This window comes from Panthera uncia (assembly GCF_023721935.1).
Source record: "Panthera uncia isolate 11264 chromosome C1 unlocalized genomic scaffold, Puncia_PCG_1.0 HiC_scaffold_4, whole genome shotgun sequence".
In the NCBI taxonomy this organism is placed as follows: Eukaryota; Metazoa; Chordata; class Mammalia; order Carnivora; family Felidae; genus Panthera; species Panthera uncia.
The window spans coordinates 71,220,667-71,242,863 of record NW_026057585.1 but is presented as its reverse complement, the minus strand read 5'-3'; the positions used below and the strand labels follow the sequence as shown (position 1 = coordinate 71,242,863).

The 22,197-nt window shown below is 46.8% G+C and overlaps 1 protein-coding gene across 1 annotated transcript in view; it reads left to right on the top strand.

The window, feature by feature from the left end:
- SZT2 (SZT2 subunit of KICSTOR complex) overlaps positions 1-22,197 on the top strand; it is a 52,365-nt gene that overhangs the window by 334 nt on the left and 29,834 nt on the right. Inside the window, exons 2-11 of the mRNA XM_049617335.1 lie at positions 9,685-9,810; positions 10,590-10,763; positions 11,063-11,233; positions 15,319-15,450; positions 16,191-16,332; positions 16,717-16,823; positions 20,325-20,535; positions 20,767-20,937; positions 21,352-21,586; positions 21,777-21,906. Of these exons, the coding sequence (XP_049473292.1) occupies positions 9,685-9,810; positions 10,590-10,763; positions 11,063-11,233; positions 15,319-15,450; positions 16,191-16,332; positions 16,717-16,823; positions 20,325-20,535; positions 20,767-20,937; positions 21,352-21,586; positions 21,777-21,906 (1,599 nt within the window). The remainder of the gene's footprint in view (positions 1-9,684; positions 9,811-10,589; positions 10,764-11,062; positions 11,234-15,318; positions 15,451-16,190; positions 16,333-16,716; positions 16,824-20,324; positions 20,536-20,766; positions 20,938-21,351; positions 21,587-21,776; positions 21,907-22,197) is intronic.

Below are 22,197 nucleotides of genomic sequence, written 5' to 3'. Positions count from 1 at the left end.
CTGAAATTTCAGACACGTCGCTGACTCTGGGGCTTTCGTATTCTTTGATCTTAATAATGCTATTAACAAAATCTGTAGTTTGATTTTCTGCTGCAGTTTCCGTGGGCAGCACGGCAGTAGGCATCGATGGTTTATGCATTTCTCCAAACATCGGAATGCCGTAGACACCATGAATTAATTTAGTTCTAGCGCTCGTGCATTTGGGGAGCAGCTTTGGTTTCGCGAAAAAACATTTTTGACTCGGAGTGAAACCTCGTCCAGCATTGGCACTGCCATTTAGCTATCTGTGCAACTTTGGGCAAGTCTTGATTTCCAGGATCCTGTTTCTTTCTTCATAAAATACCTGTCTTATGGTGTGTTGTGAGGACTTGACGTGTTAAACCAGAAAATGCACAGGAGGCATCGATTAGGTGCCAAGGACCACGCGAGGAACTCATACATGCATTACGTTATTAAAACTTAGGCGAAGAATGTGGCAGTATCCGCTCTCATTTACAGATAAAGGAATTGAAAAGTGAGGGAGGTTAAGTACCTTACCCAAGTGCTCCTCAGCTGGGGACTAGCAGAGTTGAAGTTAGAAGACCTGAGCATAAAATCTCTCAGCTTTGGAAAAAACGGAACACTAGAACAGGTGCCCAGTGATGTAAGAGAATATATGAGTAGGTGGGAAGGGTCAAGGATGTGTAGAATGACAAAAATAGAAGTCATTTATTGAATGAGTACTGCATGCCAGGCACCATTCTAGATGCTTTGCCAATATCAATTAATCCTCTTGTCCTAGACACTTTTATCATCTCCCATCTTTCAGTTGTGGAAATTGAAACACAGAGATCCTTGCAGCATAGTTACACAGCTAGTAAGTAGGGGAGCCAGGACTCCCAAAACAGGTGGCCTGGTCCCAGATCTTGTGTTTTTAACCATAGTGATTATAGTATAAATAATAAAATAGCCACAGGATGGTAAGTCTCCAGTTTGTTGGGATTTGGTGTTATGAAACCCAAGATTAAGTAGGAAACTCTACCCTATTTTAAAGAATCAGACATGTTCACAAAGAAGCCATACATCTGAAATGTCAATACTGAGAAAGACTGAAAGAATTTGGAGTACCTCTCCGCAAGAATTAAGATGAGAGGAAATGGAAGCACCTGGGTGGCTCAGTAGGTAACGGTTAAGCGGTTAAGCATTCAACTTAGCTCAGGTCATGATCTTTCGGTTCACAAGTTCAAGCCTCGCCTCAGGCTCTGTGCTGACGGCTCAGAGCCTGGAGCCTGCTTCAGATTCTGTGCCTCCCTCTCTCTCTGCCCCTCCCCTGCTCTCTCTGTCTCTCTGGTCTCTCTCTCTCTCAAAAATAAATAAACATTTAAAAAACAACAGCAGTGGGACGCCTGGGTGGCTTAGTTCGGCTCAGGTCATGATCTCGTGGTCCGTGAGTTCGAGCCCCGCGTCGGGCTCTGTGCTGACAGCTCAGAGCCTAGCCTGGAGCCTGTTTCGGATTCTGTGTCTCCCTCTCTCTGACCCTCCCCCGTTCATGCTCTGTCTCTCTCTGTCTCAAAAATAAATAAACGTTAAAAAAAAAAAAAAAAAGAAATAAACTTTTAAAAAAATAAAAATTAAAAAAAATAAAAAATAAATAAAAAACAACAGCAGCAAAGATGAGAGGAAATGGGATGTTGTAGCAAAATACGACATACCTTTCAGGCAGGTGGTGTAAAACAGCACTGTCCAATAGAAATCTAATAGAAGGCATGTATGCAAATTTTCTAGTAGACACATTTAAAATGGTAAAACGAAACAGAGGAAATCAATTTTAATAATGTATTTTATTTATATATATTTCCAAGATATTATTTCAACAGGTAATAAGTATTAAAAACTATGAGCTACTTATCATTCTTTTTTGTACCAAATCTTTAAAAATCCAGTGTGTATTTTACACTTGGAGCACATCTCATTTTGGACTTTTGGACTCACAACATTTCAGGTTCTCAGTAGCCCCATTTGGTAGTGGCTACCATATTGATCAGTGCAGATCTATAGTAGCTTGGAGTCAAGACACATACTTCTGGGAGCCTCATTCAGCCAAAAGTTAAGCATCTGTTAAGTTCTTGATTTGCATTCCTGAAAATTTTATCTCAGAAAGTAAAGGGAGTGAAGTTTGCCCCTGGGCAGAAAAGTCACTGACTTTGAGAGGTTGTTACAATCCGAAGAGACAAAATTGGGCATAGTCAGATTTAAGAAATCATTCATTCATCATATATTTAAAATAGTTTATGAGTGCTGTGGATTCAGAATCGTTCTAAGTATCAGGGTGGATACCGAGCAGTGTGAGACAGACATGTCCTCTATTTTAATAGAGTAAACAAACATTGAATTATAATAAGGGCTGCAAAGGAAAACTACAGAATGAATGAGTGTTTAAAAGAGGTTCTTAACCGACTTTGTTAAGAAGTGTGTGGGGCGGGGGTGGTTTGGGATGCCTTCTCAGAGAAATGACACTTCAGCCTGAAGACCAAGTAGAAGTTGGCCACGAGAAGAGGCAGAGCGCATCACAGGCAGAGGCAATAGTGAAAATCCTGATGTGAGAAGGAGCGTAGAGCCCTCAGAGAACAGAAGCAGCAGCTGCTAGTGTGGGTGCAATGTGACAATGAGAACAGCTAACACTTCCAGAGTGCTTACTAAGTATCACCTAATCCTTGTAAAATCTCCACAAAATAGGCACTATTATTTTCCTGATGGCACAGGTGAGGAAACTAAGGCACAGTAACTTCACCAAGGCCTTGTATTAATAAGCAGCAACAGAACAAACGTTTGATCCCTCTAGGTGCTCTAAATTGGCAAGAGATTGGTAAGAGATGAGAAGAAGATTCAGGCTGAGTCCATGCTAGAGGTTCAGGACTTATGTGGCATAAGTCCAGTGGTAAGGAGCCTTCAGACAGTTCAAGGGAGAAAATGTCTACATGACTTCATGGGATTCTTTATTTTTAATTTTTTTTTTTTTTTATTAGCATGAGCGCACGTGAGCGGGGAAGAGAGGCAGAGAGAGACAGAGAGAATCCCACGACCCTGGAATCATGACCTGAGCCAGTGTCAAGAGTCGGATGCAGCCGACTGAGCCATCCAGGCGCTCCTCATGGGATTCTGTTAGAAAACAGCATAATGGTTGGAAAAGGCTTCAAAAATTATTTATACCTTAACCACAAAGGGACAGGTGCAAAGAACAAACAAAAAACAAATTGAGACGGGCGATGTTTCCGTCATCCTGATATATATGGTATGCAGTACAGTGCCTAATAATGTATTATTCATCTTGTAAATGGTATGTAGGCCTCAATAAATGTTCCAGAGAATGACAGGCTTCCTCTACCATTGTTCTCATTCTCACGTTTAATTGCAGCAACATCCTTATGAAGTAGATATTCTTACCCACATGTTATCGATGAAGAAGCTGAGTCCTGGAAAAATTAAGTAACTTGTTCAAGTTCACATAGATAGCAAGTAGTAGAACCAGATTTCAATCCAGGTCTCTGACTCTGAAACCCTGCTTTCTCTTTGCCAGATTAGTCCCAAGAGTAATGCATTTCAGACTCAGGGAGATTACGTATTAGGGCATTGAAGCTCCATGTGAGTGTGGATGCCGAGAGAATACAGCTAAGTCAGGGTTTGTCAAAGCGGAAGAATCACTTGGGGAGCTTGTTAAATTTAGATTCCTGAGTCCTGTCAACTCGAATTCGGTTGGTTTGGCTGGGGCCCAGGAATCTGTATCTTAATAAGCACCTTGCCACTCTCATGCACCTGGTCCTTGGATCATACTTTGAAAAATACTATTTTAGCTGCTTAAATTCTTATGTTTTCTGGTTCTGATCAATTACATCTTGAATGTGAGGCAAACTTCAAGATGATGGTTTGAACATGTTGCTGTTGACTTTGAAGGGTCATGTTTGAGGGAGAAATGTGAGAAAGATTAAGTTGGGCCAATGTTCCTGGTTTCAAGAGAGTGGATTCTGTAAGAACTGGTTGATGAACTAACTACGTAAGCTTCACTTGGCCTTGGACAGTCAGTCCATCATTCAAAATAACCTTTATTTGTTTGTTTGTTTGTTTTAGTTTGAGACAGCATGTGTGAGCACAAGCAGAGGAGGGGCAGAGAGAGAGAGAGAGTGAGTGAGTTCCAAGCAGGCTCCACACTCAGCAGGAGCCTGACACAGGGGCTTGATCCCACAGTCCTGGGATCAGGACCTGAGTCAAAACCAAGCGTCAGTCGCTCAACCGACTGAGCCACCCAGCACCCCTGTCATTCAAAATAACTTCGAAGACAAGGTAGAGAAATGGAAGCTGTACTGTAATGAAATCAAGCTGTCTACTAACTAATAATCTAAAGAACATTTACTAATAGCACAGCACCCATCTGTGTCTTCCATCCGCTTTATCTCCCCTTTTCCTCTTCACTTAGCAAACCCTAGTCAACCTTCAGTGTCACTTTCTCCTAAGATCCTAGCTTGGGTCAGGTTACTTTGTTATATGCTGCCATAGAACCACTTTCTTTTCCTTTGGCACACTTACTCAGTTTGTAATCATATAGTTAGTAGAATGATTATTTGATTAATTTTTTCTCCATTACAGGGTAAATGTTATGAGAGCAGAGAATGCCAGTTTTTGCTTTTCATGGTATCCTTAGGACCTAGCCTGGTGCTAGCCTGTAGCTGGCCCTCCATAAATTTGTTGACTGATGAATGAATGCACACCCACCTTGTCTTTGTCCTCTTTGGACAGGAATGAGGACTTGATGGCATCCTGATGAAATTAGCAGGGAAATTAAGCTGGAAAGAGATTTGCTAAAAGACAAAACAGGACTCTAGGTTTTACAATAGAATAAGAGACTGAATTTATCCAATATAACAGGACTAATTGAATAACTGGATGTGTCCCAAAAAGCCAGCTGCATGAGGACAGAACAGAGGATGTGTCTTAACAGCAACACAAGTGAAAAAGTTACGGAGGTTCCCTGCGCCAACAGTATGGTAAAAGTCAGTCGGACTTAGGAGACTCTGAATCTGTGCCCTCACCTGGGTATTGTGTTCCATCCTAGCCCCCACATTTTGAGTTGAAAAACAGACCAGCCAGAGTTCATAGGCATATGTTCTAAGATATAGTGGGGAAACTTGAAACAATGCTCTTTAAGATTTACCTGAAGAACTCAGGAGATGTTTATTACAGAGAAACAGAGACTCAGGGCTGCCATCGGATGTTTGATAGATTCTCCTTTGGCAGAGGGTCAGACTTTCCTTTGGGTTTTATCCAGGGGTAAAACCAGAAATGGGTTAGATGTTTTCAAGAGAACAGATCTCAAGAATGGGTCAAGATTATATCAAGAAGACAGATTCTGGTTTAGTGTGAGGAAACATCCAGCTATGCCAGGTAAATGGGGACGAGCAAAAAAGCTGAAGTGAATGGCTGTGCGGGACTCTTTCCAGACATAAAGCAGCAACTGATCAATGAATTGCTTGTTTTCACTTGTTACACTAACGCGTACATTTATACTTTCACACGCCATTGGGATACATGGTAGTGTTTTATGGAGGAGGAAAATAAAGTTCAAGCCCAGAGGCTTAGCTATCAAATCACACTTTCTTTCAAAACAAATCGATTAGAACTCACACCCGCAGCCCTTCCCCAGATTCCAAGAACTGTAAAAAAGAGATAATATTTGAAAAGAAAATAGTAGTGAAAACCTGGTAAAAACAACTTTGGTGGAACCAAAAGAAAAACCCAGACATAAAATAGGCTCGTTTTTCTATAAAGTGGATGAGGAAGGATGGGATCTCTTGGACAACACAGAGCAGACGTTGCTAAAAATGAAAAGTTGGGAATCAGTGGTAAGAAATTCAGAACATAGCTCAAAACAGAAGAAACATAGCTTGGGAGAGCCATTTCCCTCACACATTCGGTCAACAAATATTTGAACACCTAGTACGTCTTGGCATTGTGCTGGTTGCTAGGGATACAGCAAAGGACAACATATAGACAAAAGCTTCTACCTCCTTAGAGCTTCTAGACTTGCAGGGGAAACAAAATTTACAAAGTACACAAATTCTTCATTATAAACTGGTGGGTGCCATGAAGAATTCTAAACTGCTTTGTGACTGTGTGACAGAAGTGAAACCTGTCATGCCTAACATAGTGCAGGGGATCATAGATTCGTTCGTGAAACCCAGAATCACCAACATTTTAGACCTAGAAGGTGGAGTGACCAAGTGTTCCCAATTGTTCTTATGGTGCTGACCCCACGGATGTGTGTTCTCCTCTGTTTAACCCAGCTCAGTATGGGCCCAGATTCCTTCCTATGGTGTTTTCTTGCATAGCTGAAACAGGCTGGCATTTGGGGGAAAAAAAGTCTTTACTAACTACCAAAGAAGAACCAGAGGAATATAGTACTGGGATTAGTGTTAAGATTATCTCACCTTGAGAAGAGTTGTAGAGAAAAAGAGTTGGACTGATTATTAGCTTTAAACATCAACTTTGCTTTGCTTAGAACATATGGCAGATTCACTTATTCAGCAACTTGTATGGAGCATCTGATGTGCCAGGCACTGCTGTAGGCTCTGAAGATAGAATGATAAACAAAGGACTGCTGAATGCAGGTATCCTTCCTATTCTGATAGTACTCCCGGCCCCAGCCCATCCTTTCCTAGATAAGAGCCTTGGCAGGGATCCAGCACCATCAGTTAGACAAGAGTGGGCATCAATCTCACACCCACACCTGCTCAGCCAGTCCGGAGGGAGAGCTTGACTGGTTTAGGAGAGCATCCCATCCCAAGACCAAGGTCAGGCAGAGGGCAAGTGACTGCTGCACATTCCTTCTTGGCCGGTAGACCCTTTGCTGTTTCTAGCATCTTGGTGATAAGGGTGTACAATCTTAAGGGACCTTTTGAGGGGAATGGTGGTTAGAAATGATGGTAAATACCTGTATCTGATTTTTCTCACTAACTTGGAAATCATTCTGCAACTTACCGGTTTCCAGGGCTATCTTAGTCGTCCTTGATACAGTTTCATTCCTTCCTCCCCACTGCTGCCAATTAATCACTGATTGTTGTCTTATTCTAAAGGGTCCTTAAAATAGCAGCTAAGCTCACTTGTCTTGAAGGTTGCGTTAGCTGTGTGTGTGTGTGTGTGTGTGTGTGTGTGTGTGTAAAACCAGGCTTTGTCGATGAAAGGCAGTACTGGCTTTACATTCTGGCACAAGTGCTGTCTCATCGGAGACCAGTCTCAAACAGTTCACAGAATGGCTACTATGAGTAGCTCTGGTCTAGGCCACTGCCATCTCCCCTGGTTGTCAGGGGATCTTTCTGAATCACATGGTAGCCAGAGGGAATTTTTTTTTTTAATGCAGATAAAATATTATAGCTCTGTGAAAAAAAAGTTCAGTAGCTTGCTCCAACTCTTGGGAAAAATCCTTGGCCAGCACCTACCTTAGCCTGGCGTACAGAAGCAGCACAATAGAGAATAGTGTGATTTTAGGTAGTATAGAGACGTAACACAAAATAATATTGAATCCTATATCGATATTTCAGTTGTCTTTTTGTCTTTCTGATTATGGCGGAGCATCCTTTATGCTTGTAGAGACCCATCGTGTTCCTTCTCGGGACCACTTCAAATCTTTTCTGTTCTTAAACCCCCAGTTTTATCCGCTTGTCACTCTTCAGTAGTTGGGCTTTGCAGCTCATGAGGCCTGGGTCTGACTTCTGACCCTGCACCTACTAATTGTGTTAAATCATTTCACTTTTTTGGACCTCCGTTTGTTTCTGTTAAGTGTTTTATGTGAAGCCTGATTGAGTGTACCAGTGTGAAGAGCCTTCTATTATGCCCGGTAATAACCTGGTGATAGTTCACTTTTATAATATTCTTTCTGAGCACCAGGCATTGTGCTGAGCACTTCCTATACCTGATTTCGCTTAGCCCCCTTAACAACACTGTTAGATCGGTATTAGGGTTATATCCATTTTACAAATGAGGGCACTGAGGCTTAAGGAGGTTAATTAAGTACCTTTTCCCCGATCTCACAGGCTAAAAAGAGGCCAAATTGGGATTCACACCAGGCTGTCTGAAACTGAAGTTCTTGCACTTAGCGTCTCCAGGGGACTGTTGAATATATTACAGGTGCTCAAGAAATGGGAGTTTCCTGCCTGCTTCCACCTATGCCATTTCCCAGTACCTGTTTCTGTGTGTGTGTGTGTGTGTGTGTGTGTGTGTGTGTGTGTGTTTGAGAGAGAGAGAGGGAGAGAGAGAGAGAGAGCAAGAGCAAGCATGAGCAGGGGAGAGAGGCAGAGGAAGAGGGAGAGAGAAGATCTTAAGCAGGCTCTGTGACCCTGAGCTGAAATCGAGAGTCAGATGCTTAACCAACTGAGCCACGAGGTGCCCCTGTTTTGTGTCTTTTGAAGCAGGCCTTCTGTCCTGAAGAAGAATGGCTTTCTTCATCTTTAGTCATTGTGTCTGCTTTCCACACTCCTCTCTGCCATCAACCATCCTTCGTTATTGCTTTTCCAGGGCTTTTTCTATTTCTTCAAATTTCCCCATTCGGGGGGAAGAAACCTTCACTTCCTTTCAGTACCACGTTTCTTAACAGTTATTGGCTTCTGTTTGTTTCTACCACCCTCTTCAGTCCTCACCGCCTGGCCCTTCCCCTCACCGGCCAGGGACCCAGGGGGAGAAATTTGCAATTTGTCTAAACCAGAAGGAGAGTCGTCTTTTCATCAGAGGCTAGAGTAAGGGAATAAAGGAATTTCAGGTAAAGATTGGTCAGGAAAAAATGTTGGGGGAGTTCAGGGCAGTGGACCCTTATTTTCTCTGTGAAACAGTGGGTGAGTTTATCTGCCAGGCCCCCAGGGGCTGAGAGATGGGAAAAGGTTCTGAAGGGGATGGGAGAGGTTGCTCACCAGGGAGAAGTGAAGGGATAGGTAAAGTCCTGCTGGAGCTGGCGCCCCTGGCAAAGTGACAGGTTTCTCTCTGTCAGAGTGCCACTGGCATGGTATATGTGTGGATGAGGGAGAGCGTCGAATTCATCCCGAGCCAAGATTCGGCTCATGAGTGGAAGGACAAGGACACCGGTAAGGGAACTGATGCCTGTCCGGACACCGCAGAGCCAGCTGCCTCTGAGGCAGTGGTGGGAAGGAGCTGGAGCACTGACCACTGAGAAGTGTGGAGGGTGGGGAAAATGTGGGTCGTGACCCACAGGAGTTTAATTTTGAGGCAGTCAGCGGGCTTGCTAGTCACCCAGTGAAGAGTCCTTTAGGGGCCGCTGTCGTCAAGGCTTATTAGGAGGAAGTGTCCAGCATTACTGAGTATCTGCTTTGTTGTCAGCAATTTGCCAAGCATAGGGACACACACATAGAGCAAGACACAATCCCCACCCTTAACGAGCTTGTAGCTTATAGGAAAAACACCTACACATTCAATAATGTTAAAAGGGCACTTGGTCAACACAGAAGTACACATAAGGGGAATGGGACCAGAGAACTGAGTCCTTGGGAACACGTTGCCCTGAGGGGGGAGCTAATTTTTCTCCTCTGCTGCCTTGCCTCTCCCTTACGTGTTGTGAACTCCTTGAACAAGTCACTTGCACAGCGATCTATGTATACCAGGAACTCAGTGAATTTTTCTAGATTATTTCTAATGTCTCTTTGTCTCCAGGTGGAAGAAGCTGGGCAGGTGTTCCTGTTGATGAAAAAAGATTATCGAATCTCCCGAAATGTCCGCCTGGCTTGGTTCCTCAATCACCTGCATCAAACTGTGCAGGCTACACCTCAGGAGATGCTGGTGAGGTCCAGAAACCTACAGGATGGGAGGGGCTGGCTCAGAAGGATCTGCTTTTTTAAGGGGGTCCTAGAAACAGAATAGGAGACGAACTCTAATGGGTCTCATTCTAGAAGGGGCAAGTGACTTTTCCCAGAAAATGATTCCACCCAGGAAATTTTAATTTTCCAAATAGGAAGAGTATATAGTTGGGTTGCAGGAGATAGAACCAGTGGTTTGCCATTTTGGATACAAGAGTTCAGGTCCTGGACGGGGCGCCTGGGTAGCTCAGTCGGCTCAGGTCATGATCTCACAGTTCATGAGTTTGAGTCCCATGTCAGGCTCTGTGCTGACAGCTCAGAGCCCGGAGCCTGCTTCGGATTCTGTGTCTCCCTCCCTCTGTCCTTCTGGTGCACACACTTTCTCTCTCTCTCTCTCTCTCTCTCTCTCTCAAAAATAAACTTTTTTTTTTTAATTTTTTTTAACGTTTATTTATTTTTGAGACAGAGAGAGACAGAGCATGAATGGGGGAGGGTCAGAGAGAGAGGGAGACACAGAATCTGAAACAGGCTCCAGGCTCTGAGCTGTCAGCACAGAGCCCGACGCGGGGCTCGAACTCACGGACCGCGAGATCATGACTTGAGCCGAAGTCGGTCGCTTAACCGACTGAGCCACCCAGGCGCCCCAAAAATAAACATTTTAAAAAAGTTTTTTAAAAAAGGAAGAAGAAGAAGTTCAGGTCCAGGAAATAAAGGGGTGACTCTTCCCTGACCCTTTCCTTTTCTCTCTGTCCTAATTGTCAGCTCCAGTCTGAGCAGGAGTTGGAAGTCCTCAGCGTCCTGCCCCCTGGGTGGCAGCCAGATGAACCAGTGGTCCCAAGGCCATTCCTCCTTGTACCTTCTACCCGGGTTACCTTCCTGGCTTGGCAGTACCGATTTGTCATTGAGCTCGACCTTAGCCCGTCTACTGGCATTGTGGTAAGGGACTAAAGGGAGACAGTGGGAAGAAGGAATAAGGGATGGAGTAGGGGGTGAGGAGGAGAGGGAGAGGCCTCAGAGATGTGAAAAGTGATCCCAGTCTACCATCGTGGAAAGGAAACAGGCTTTTAAATGGTCAGCGTTTGAAGACGTCCCATTCCACACGTGGCACTGTATTTGGGGGTGTGACCAACTTTAAGATGGGAGTTCCACTGACCCACGGAAGCTGCTTGTTTCTGCCCTCTGCTCAGGGCTGCTTTTGCTCACATTCGAGAGATCTTTCTCTGCATTGCCCTCAGGACGATTCCACAGGGGAGATCTTGTTTGATGAAGTTTTCCATGCGCTCTCCCGCTGCCTAGGCGGGCTGCTTCGACCCTTCCGAGTGCCCGGATCTTGCATCGACTTCCAGCCTGAGATCTACATAACTATCCAGGCCTACTCCTCAATCATTGGCCTGCAGGCCCACCAGGTATCGCATCCTTTCTCCAAGTTTGTACCCTCAGACCTCATTTCTGGTAGTCCATTGACTAAGTCCTTATTCTGTCTCTACTGTCTATTTTCAAAGTCCCAACCTGTTTACCAATCGTCTCTGAGTCTGTCTCCTCTTGAGAAGGATCCATTCCTCAGCTCTTAAAGAGCCTTCTCGGGGCACCTGGGTGGCTCAGTCGGTTAAGCGCCGACTTCAGCTCAGGTCACGATCTCGCGGTCTGTGAGTTCGAGCCCCGCATCGGGCTCTGGGCTGATGGCTCAGAGCCTGGAGCCTGCTTCCGGTTCTGTGTCTCCCTCTCTCTCTGCCCCTCCCCCGTTCATGCTCTGTCTCTCTCTGTCTCAAAAATAAATAAACGTTAAAAAAAATTTTTTTTTAAAAAGAGCCTTCTCACGAGCTTTAGGTCCGTTGGCCTTGATTGGACAAATGCCTCTCCCACTCCTTCTGCAAGGCTGTGGTTCTGGCCACTGGATGTCTGTTTCATGCTGCCACTACCACCCTCCTTTTAATTTGATTAGAGGGTTTGCTTATATCCTGACTCCTGGCACTACCTCTAGGAGATGATCTTTTAGAATAATTTTATGATTTGAAATGTAACAAATGCCCAGAACCATAATTTCTTCCAACGACAGAGGGGGGTCATCTTCCCTGAGGGCCCTGTGAAGTGCCGGGTGTTATGCTGACCATACAGATAATTACGAGCCTTATCCAACACCCAAACAGGCCATCACAAGACACTCCTTTTGGAGAATGGCCAGGTCTGTTACTGGAATATCTGTTTTTGGCTTAGATAAGCAGTGGCCCAGTTTCCCCTCATCTGCTCTTAACCACCTTCAACTCACTGTTAGGGGCTTACCCTGAAACTGCCCCTAATGGCCATGTTGTCACCTTGGCTGTCAAACTCGCTTTGAGATAGGGATGCAAGGAACAGCTCCTGAGGACCCGAGATCTACAAGGCAGTCGGTGCGTGTCTGGATCCCAGCCCACTGCTGTGGATTAAAGTGCTCTCCTAGCACAGCTGTTAGGACTGTTGCTTGTGGCCTGCATCCCCAGACAGAGGCCGGGCTTCTCAGGCACTGATGGCCAAGACCGGGAAAGCATGAGTGTTAGGTAATCACTCCACACTTGGTTCATTTCGGCAAACACTGAAGCCTGATCTATGCGAGGCCTGGGCTAGGTCCTGCAGTCACAGATGAATCAGGCACTGTCCCTGTCCTGATGGGAGGACTTGAGATTTTAGTAGGGGAGACAGATATTAAAGGAGGTAATTTCGGTCGAATGTGATAAAGACACTAGTTAAGTAATGACTCGAATGCTGTGGGAGCACCAAGAGGGAGCAGCCAGCCAAACCCAGGGAAGACTTTTGGACAGAGAGGCATTTGAACTGAGTGTTGAAGGAAGGATTGAGGTTAGCCCTTCAAAGAAGGGGAGTGGGCTTTCCAGACAGAGGGGCCAGCAAAAGCAAAGCTGCAGAGCTGTGAGATTGTGCTCTTGGTCACAGGTGCTCTAGGGGACTACACATTATTCTGTTTGACACAGTAGTATTTGAATGTGGAGGTGGGGAGTGGTGGTAAAGAGGAGATGAGAGAGAAGTAGAGGCAGAATTATGAGAGACCCTGAATGTCATGGCTAAGAACTATAGGAGAGTTTAGTGTGGTGATGATGACAAGCGCTGGATCTAGATTCACACCCCCTGTATTTGCTTGCTCTGTGCCCTTATGCAAATAACTTAACCTCTCTGTACATCTGTCTTTTCTTCAAAATGGGAAGATTAACAGTACTGATATTATGTGGTGACTGAGTTCATATATATCAAGCATTTAGAACAGTGCCTGCCCCATAGAAAACACGGAAAAGTTAGCTATTAAAACTGTTCATTGTTATTCTAACTGTTAAAAATGGAAGGTTTTTAAGTGGACAGTTATGAGATCAGATTTGTACACTGGGAAGATCAGGCTGGTTTGTAGCCAGGAAGAAAGATGGACTGGGGGGCAAATTCTGCATTGGGAAGAACAGGCCGAAGATTATTGCAGTACAGGAGGGGAGGTGAGCCCTGAACAAGGCCAACAGCTATGGAGAAGGAGCAGGCTTACTCAGTTTAAGCCCTCAGGGCCACTTGTCAGCCCTGGGCTAGCTTCCTCACCATCTCTAAAGCTCCCCAAGATGTATTCTACTGTTCCTTAAAACAGAACAAAAAAAAGAGGCACCTGGGTGGCTCAGCTGGTTGAGTGTCCAACTCTTGATTTTGCTCAGGTCATGATCCCAGGGTCATGGGATTGAGCTCAGCATGGAGCCCACTCTGCTTGGGATTCTCTCCCTCTGCCCCACTCCCCCCACTCGCATGCAAGTGCGTGCGTACACGTGCTCTCTCTCTCTCTCAAATAACATTAAAAAAAATAAAAAACAGAACAAGTTAAATCACCTTTATAATGTATGTCCATTGGAGGAAACTTGAAAAATACATAAAATATAAAGAAAAACAAAGCTTACCCATAATACACCACCCAGAAATAACTACAATTAACATTTTATGGAATTTCCTTCTTGCCTTTGAGTACTTGTTTATCCTCCCTCGCCACCACCATCCAAAGAGAGGAGAAGAAACTATTAGGCTGATTCCAGACACATAATTTTACATCCTGCTTTTTAAATCTATAATATGGGCATTCTTCCTTGTCACTAAGTATTCTTTGAAAATATGATTTTTTTTTTTTTTAACGTTTATTTATTTTTGAGACAGAGAGAGACAGAGCATGAACAGGGGAGGGTCAGAGAGAGAGGGAGACACAGAATCCGAAACAGGCTCCAGGCTCTGTGCAGTCAGTACAGAGCCCGACGCGGGGCTCAAACTCACGGACAGCGAGATCATGACCTGAGCCGAAGTCGGCCGCCCAACCGACTGAGCCACCCAGGCGCCCCTGAAAATATGATTTTTAATTGCTGCTTGGTTTGATATTTCATCACAATTTATCATTATATATTTGGCCAAACCCTAGTGTAGGATTCTTGGGCTGACCCCCTTTTCACATCTAAACAATATAGCTGTGAACATCTTTCTCACCTTATAACCCCAGTCCCTACTATTCCTCTGATTCCATTTTTCTTCTCTTAGGCCTGTGGACTTACAGAGTCCCCCTCTCCTGGCTGTGACCACCCATTTCCCCAGTTCCGAATAGGGACTGAAGAAGTAGGTGTCGCGCAGGAGGGCAGGGGTAGGGGAGTAGTGGGCCTGTGAAAAGGTTGTAGGAGTCTGAAAGGAGAGTTCCCAGGGACCACCAGGCCCGTATGAAATTTCTAGGATGGGGGCACTTCATTTATGTTGAAAGGAGGAGGAAAGGAACCCCATGGAGAGAGAATGAAGGCATTAGGCAAGAGGTCCAAGATTAGTTGGAGAGATTAGCTTTTGGGAAACAGAAGAGGATGAGGAATCGTTTCTTCAGAGTTTCAAAAGAAGAACAAGGACACAGATACAAACTTCGAGCAAATATTGTGGGTGTTTTCGGTGGTTGGAAAGTAGTACCCCCCTGGGGTTAAGGCAAGCAGGGAGTTCCTGCTGACTGGTTTCCTTTCTTTATGAAAGGGGGGGGGGGGGTAGGAGTTACCTGCTGAGGGGAAAAGGAAGGAAGGAACATTCACAGGGAAGATGATGTTGTACCTAAAAGAAAAAAGGTCCAGAGCTGCCTCTGTGTGCAGTGCTTCAAGATCAACAAGAATAAAAATGTATGAGTCGGAATGAGAAAGGCTTTGCCAGGCTGAGGTGGGGCTGTCTGATGACCCAAGATGGAAGATCTTATGGCACCCCCATGTGGGAGCTTGGGGAAACCCAGTGTGCAGGACCGTAAGCAGAGGAAGGTTGTGAACCCAGATGAAGATAACTAACGGCCTGGTATCCCCGGTGGAGTAGATGATCTGACACGAGAAGAACTGGCTGTGGATTTAGTCACCCTGCTTGCACGAGAAGTCAGGAGCGCCTAGAGAGAGCTGTGGAGATACATAGGCAGACCAGAAGAGTACTTTCCAGTGTCCCCCTGACCTTCATGTCTTGGTCTTTCCCTTGTGCTTCTCAGGTGCTGGTACAGGGCTGCCTTTTGGACCCTTCCCAGCGGGAGGTGTTCCTGCAGCAGGTATATGAACAGCTCTGTCTCTTTGAGGACAAGGTGGCCACCATGCTGCAGCAGCAGTATGACCCTCAGAGTCAGGTATGTGGGAGAAAAAGTGGGTGGAGACCACTTAGAAAGAGGAGCTGTTAAGGGACAGAGGGGAGAGAGGAAGGACAAGCCCCAGTACAGAGGGAAGAGAGGTCAGGGAAAGGGGCTAAGAGCCAGAGTGAGCCAAGGTTAGAAGCACTGGTGAGTGCACGCAACAGGTTCCCTGCTGGAGGAGGAGGGCTCAGATACATTCCCAAGACACACGTTCTTGCCAGGAGAAAACGTGAAGACCGTGTGCTGGTGTCTTTTTCAGTCCTAGATCTCCTCCCCCAGTGGATCTGAGAAGGTGATCGTGTGTGGCTTTGATCGCTACGATTTTGTTCAGTCAGGGATAAAGCTGCTTGAACTCACTAGAATGCACTTGGCTCATTCCTTTGGATATCCTAGAAGTAGCCAAGCAAATTGAGTGCTCTATGTCTGAAGACTTAATTCGATTGATGTATAAAATATTTCATAATCGTGATGGGAAAGGGGCCATAAAAGGTGGAGAAGCCTGCTCCAGTACAATCTGGTGCTTCATCTGGTGTCCGACGCCTTGTCAGCATCTAAGCACATGCTAGGAGAACAAGCACAGTCAGGACTTGGCTGCATGGCAAGGGGTTGAGGTCCTCACAGGAGTAGGCCTGTCAGGCCTGGGCGGCAGTGCTGGGCTGTAAATTCTGGCTTTGCTGTGGATGGGAGGGACGGTAATTCTCTCTGACCCATTCTGTCTCATCTGTAACTCGGGCCAGGCCGAAGACCAGTCCCCAGACTCGGGGGAGCCCCCTGGCCGGAAGGTGGGAGTCTCCATGGTGACAGCTGACCTTGGGTTGGTCAGTATGATTCGTCAAGGCATCTTGGCACTGCAGTTGCTCCCTTCAAACTCTAGTGCAGGTCAGTAGAAGGACCTTTGGTGGGGCTGGGGAAATAGGAGGGTACGGGAAGGGGGCATTAGCAGTATAGATACAGGTTCCAGGGGATCAGTGGACCCCAGAGAAGAGGATCTGTCTCCTTGTGTGTGTGTTTGAGCATCTCTCTCAAGCACCCCCAGCTCTGACAACCATCCAGGACCCTAGTGGGAGGGAGTTGAGCTCCAAGGACATCACTTCGGAGACTGGGGTCCAGCACTCAGGAGGGAGAAGCAGAAGGGGAGGGTGTGGATCATAAAACACATCAGTCGGTAGACACTGAGGTCTGAAGGGCCCCATCAGTTGGATGCCCCCCTGTAGCTTTGATCTGGTCAGTGTCCCCAGATCTGTCTGATATTTCCTGCTCCAGGTATCATCGTGATCACAGATGGGGTGACCAGTGTCCCTGATGTTGCTGTCTGTGAGACATTGCTGAACCAGCTTCGCAGTGGCACCGTGGCTTGTTCCTTTGTGCAGGTGAGGACTTTCTAGAAAGGATGAGAGGGAAGTGTGGTATATCACAAAGTTGGATATGCCTGGTTACTTTCTTACAGGGGATGATTTCCCACATAAAGCCAATAACGTAGTTGCTTGTGTGTCGGTGGGGGGAATAGGTGTCCTGTCTAGAACATGATAGAGGGGGGCGCCTGGGTGGCTCAGTCGGTTGAGCGGCCGACTTCGGCTCAGGTCACGATCTCGCAGTCTGTGAGTTCGAGCCCCGCGTCAGGCTCTGTGCTGACAGCTCGGAGCCTGGAGCCTGTTTCGGATTCTGTGTCTCCCTCTCTCTGACCCTCCCCCGTTCATGCTCTGTCTCTCTCTGTCTCAAAAATAAATAAACGTTAAAAAAAAAATTAAAAAAAAAAAATGGAACAGGATAGATGGCAGTGGTGGGAGAGGACTCTCATCTTTGTCCTCAGGATGTGGGGAAACAGCATGTTATAGTAAAAAGAGTGCAAGTTTTGAAATTTGACAGCCATTTCCAGCCTCATCTCCCCCATTAGATGAGTGATTACCATTTTCATTGCAAGGATCAGAAAACCCAAAAACTAGCTTGAGCAAAGGAAGGAATAGGAATTTTCAGTGAACCACAGCCAGTTTGGATTGATGGACTGTAGGGTGGGAGGCAAAGCACTCTGGGAAACAAGGCTGGAGGGTAGGCACTGGCCAGAACACGAAGAGCTGGTTCTGCTGTATTACGGCATTTCAGCATAACTCTGTGGGTGACGTGGGTAAGTATAAGGAAAGCCACTAGTTGGGTTTATGTTTTATAAAGGTCACTCTTGCTGTTGCGTGAAATCCGGAGTGGAGGCCGGGAGATTATTAATTGTGGTGGTCAGTGTGAGAGAGGAGCAGGGCTTAAATTAGGGGGATAAAGGGTAAGAGACAAGGGGACAGAATTGAGAAAATGAAGAGGTGGAGTCAGCATGACTTATGATTAGCAAGGTGTGAGGGGTGAGCAAGAAAGAGAGGTTAAAGATGTCTCTAAGTTTGTGACTCCAGTGGTGGCTGGGTAGCCAGCAGAGCAAACGAGGAGAAGCAGCTGGGGTGGAGTGAGGACAAGATGATGAGCCCAAGTTTGTGCATGTTGCATTTGAGGCGCTTATGGATCCGTGGGATAGCAGTTGGAAGCATCACCTTCGGGGTTAGGCATACTTGGCCTGAATCCCGCCTCTGCTTATTAGCTGTGTGACACTGGGCATATCACTTGATTCTTGGTCGGATTCATTTGTAAGTGGAGATTATAATGGTGCCTACTTCACTGGGTGCGACAATGCATTTAAAGTGCTCAGCAGAGTGCATAATTATGTAATAGATGGCTGCTATTCATAGCAGTTAGCAGTTGGAGATGCAGATCTGGTACTCAGGAGACAGCACTAGTTGAGAGAGTTAGAATTTGTCAGCCTACAGATGGTGATTGAGAAGAGAAGAGGGTCCCTGAAGAACCTTGGGGAATACCGGTGTTTAAAGGTCTTTTGTAAGAAGAGAACCCAGCAAAGAATGAAGGGAAATAATCAGACAAGAACCAGGAGGTTCTCATGTCAAAGGAGTCAGAGTTTGGGGAGGAAAGAAGTAGTTAACAGTGTGAGATGGCAGCAGAAAGATCGTGTAAAATGAGGAATGAACAGTACCCTTTGGATTTGGTGATTAAGAGGTCACGGGGATCTTCTTCAGGTCATTTCAGTGAAGAGGTGGCCAGGGAAATGATTGCAGTGGATGGAAGAGGGTTAACACAGGGAATTTGGCTGCTCAGATCAAGTGGGGGAACAAGAGCGAGAACAGTAGCCAGAGGGAAGTGCAGGGTGGAAGAGACAGATGCTTGGTTCTGTTCTGTTTGGTTTTGTGTTTTTAAATGTTTATTTATCTTTGAGAGAGAACATGAGTAAGAGCACGAGCGGGGAAGGGGCAGAGAGCAAGGGGGACAGAGGATTCCAAGCGGGCTCCGTGCAGACAGCAGAGAGCCCGGTGCGGAGCTTGAACTCATGAACCGTGAGATCATGACCTGAGCCAAAGTCGGACGCTTAACTGCCCAAGCCACCCAGGCGCCCCTGTTGTTTTGTTGTTTTAAGCTAGATACCAGCATGTTTCTGAGGAACCGTGAGGAAGCAGGATTTGAAAATAAGGGAAAGAAAAGGAAACCTGATGGAGTAAAGTCTCTACATTGACAGGACGGTGTTGGCTCAAGAAGTAGATCAAGGGACTCTTTTGGAGTGGATAGAAGTGAAGATGTAGATAATTCTGCTAAGGGTCTCTGGTCTCTCCCTGAAGGAAAAGGGAAGGGTAAGTACTGTGAGGGAGGCCAGAGTTGGGAGAACAGGATTGAGGACAGCCCTGAAGGACTTGCTGGGTTGGGTGTCATATGTTCTGGTGTGGTGTCAGCCTATACACCATTGCACTTGTCTCCATTTGGGACCCAGGTATAGAGGTTGTGATCCTAGTTGGGCTTTTAAGGGGGAAGAGGAGTAAAGTCAAGAGGGCCAGGGATAGACTTGGAAAGAGTAGAGGTTCGAGGGCTGGCAGTCTTAATGAGGTCAGAGAGCAGCAGGAGAAGGAGGATGGAAGGAATCCAAAGAGAGAAAATTGTGTGTAATCAGTAGGATGTGGCAACTGAAATTGCAAAAATGAAGTGGTTCCAAGTGAAGCTAAGAGCCAGCATGTAGCCAGCAGGCAAGTGAGTGGAATAGAGTTCGTTTCTGGAGATGAGGGTTCAGGAACTCTGAGAGGCCAGGGATATGAATGAACCTTCTAGAATAGGTCTGTCATCATTTTCTGAAGGGGCCAGCTAGTCAGTATTTTAAGCTTTGCTGGCCAAACGGATGTCGCAGCTACTCAGCTCTGCTCTTACCGTATCGAAGCAGTCATAGACAAGATGAATGGGAATGGCTGTGTTCCAATAAAACTTTATTTACAAAAATGGCTGATGTGCTAGATTTGGCACACAGGTTATGTGTAGTTTGCCAATCTCTGATCTACAGGCTTCGGGTTCAAAATATGGCCCATGGACCAGCAGCATTGGCATCACCACAGAGCTTGTTAGGAATGGAAAATCTTAGGCCCATCCCAGACCTACTGCACTTTAACAATATCCCCAGGTGTTTTGCACTTGATCTTAGCCAAAAGGCCGAGAAGCGATTCCCCAGGTGTTTTGTACCCTAAGGTTTGAGAAGCATTTTGTTAGAGACGCTGACGTCTCTCGGATGGTGACAGGAAGCCAATGAACCATTTCTCACAATCTTTAGTGAGTGGTGCAGTCTGGTGTTTGACGTTCTGAAAAAGGGCATGGCCAGATGGAATGGGCTTCAGACAGGAGCCCAGGGAAGGAAAGTTGCAGAGCAGTGTTCTTTCCTGGGAGAATGTTGACCCTCTTCCCGCTCTGTCATCTGGGAGATGGGCGCAGCCACCCAGCCCAGTCTCTTCCACTTTTTTGTACTTCCTTCTCAGGTGCCTCTTTTGGTGCCTCTAATTCCTCATTTTCTCTAGGTGGGAGGAGTTTACTCTTATGACTGCAGTTTTGGCCACGTGCCCAATGTGGAATTGATGAAGTTCATCGCAATGGCCACGTTTGGTTCCTACCTGTCCACTTGTCCTGAGCCAGAACCAGGCAGCCTGGGTCTGACTGTCTACCACCGGGCATTTCTCCTCTACTCCTTCCTGCGCAGTGGGGAAGCCCTGAATCCTGAGTATTACTGCGGTGAGGATCAGACTGGGGCAAGTGGGGGCTGGCAGGGGAGTGTAGCACGGACCCAGAGGTGATTCGGGAATGGTTTGAGAGTTCTGGTCCCTAGAGAGATTGAGCGCGTGCCTGGGGCTGACTGTTCTGACACTCTTCTCTCCCCGGGATTTCAGCGTAGCCCCTCCCCCTAGATCTCTGTAGGCTCACAGAGAACCGCCTGCCTCTTGCACATCCTTGCTGGTCTTCTAGGCTCTCAGCACCGCTTATTTAACGAGCACCTGGTCTCTGCAAGCAGCAACCCTGCCTTGGCTCTGCGCCGGAAGAAGCACACTGAGAAGGAGGTGCCAGCCGACCTGGTCAGCACCGTGTCTGTACGGCTTCGAGAGGGCTACAGTGTTCGAGAAGTCACCCTGGCCAAAGGTAAGGGTCACTAAACCCTGCCACATCATACAAGGGTCAGACCTGCTGGGCAAAGCAGAAGCCACCTCGGTATCACACATGAGATTCTGCTTGTCATTTGAGACACATGGGTTCTGAGCTGCCTTCAGGGGTTAGTCTTCTTAGCATTTAGCTTCCCAGTTCCATCTCCTTTGCCAGAGAGAAGTCAGCTGAGGTTGGTGTGGTGTCCTGAACTTGGCTCTGTTTTCAGATCACTCCTGTAAACTTCTGTTTGTGGCAGTTGGCAGGCTCTAGGCCTGAAATCTCTGGAACCATGCTTGGAATCTTTAGCCAGGCTAGAGTTCCATGAGGTAGGTGGGGGTTTCGGATAGAACTCAGTCCCAGGCTGGAGTCCTGTCCCTTCTTCCCCTGAGTAGCCTCCTGCTTCCCCTGAAGGAGGGTCTCAGCTGGAGGTGAAGCTGGTGCTGCTGTGGAAACACAACATGCGCATTGAGTATGTGGCTGTGGCGCCCTGGCCCCTGGAGCCGGAGGGCCCTCGAGGAACACGGGTGGAAGTGACGATGGAAGGCGGCTATGACATTCTGCATGATGTGTCCTGTGCGCTAAGGCAACCCATTCGCTCACTATATCGTACCCATGTTATCCGGCGGTTCTGGAACACGTTGCAGAGGTGAGTGAGGTCACCACTCAGTGAGCGACGCCGTTTGTTGTGTGGGAGGGACAGAGGTGTGAAACTGGGAGCTGGAGAGAGTGCCCCTGAGGAGCAGGCTCGTGTCGAGGGTCCCAGGTGCCCCCCCGAGCTGCCTTCCTCCGTACCCGCCACAGTCAGGTGTGACTCAGGGCCAGCCCTTGTTCTGCAGCATTAACCAGACGGACCAGATGCTAGCCCACCTTCAGTCCTTCTCTTCGGTCCCAGAACATTTCACGCTTCCTGACAGCACCAAGAGTGGGGTGCCACTCTTCTATATCCCTCCTGGCTCCACCACCCCGGTGAGTAGCCCTGATGCTCGGGATCCCTGCTTCATGCCCGCCCATGTTGGACTGGCACAGCTTCTGGAGCCCAGAACCACCTTCTCTTTCTTTCCCTCGTGTCTGAGGCACCTGGACCAGAATTCTAAGCTTTATCCCTGAGAGCAATTCTCCCTCCTTCCAAGTTCCTGGCAGAGAAGGGTCTGTAGAGAGAGGCTGTCCTCGACAGACCACGGGTGTCGTGTAGGTGGTGGCATCCCAGCTGACTGTGAGCCCCTTCGCCCCATCTCCATGTGACATACTCTGGCTTTC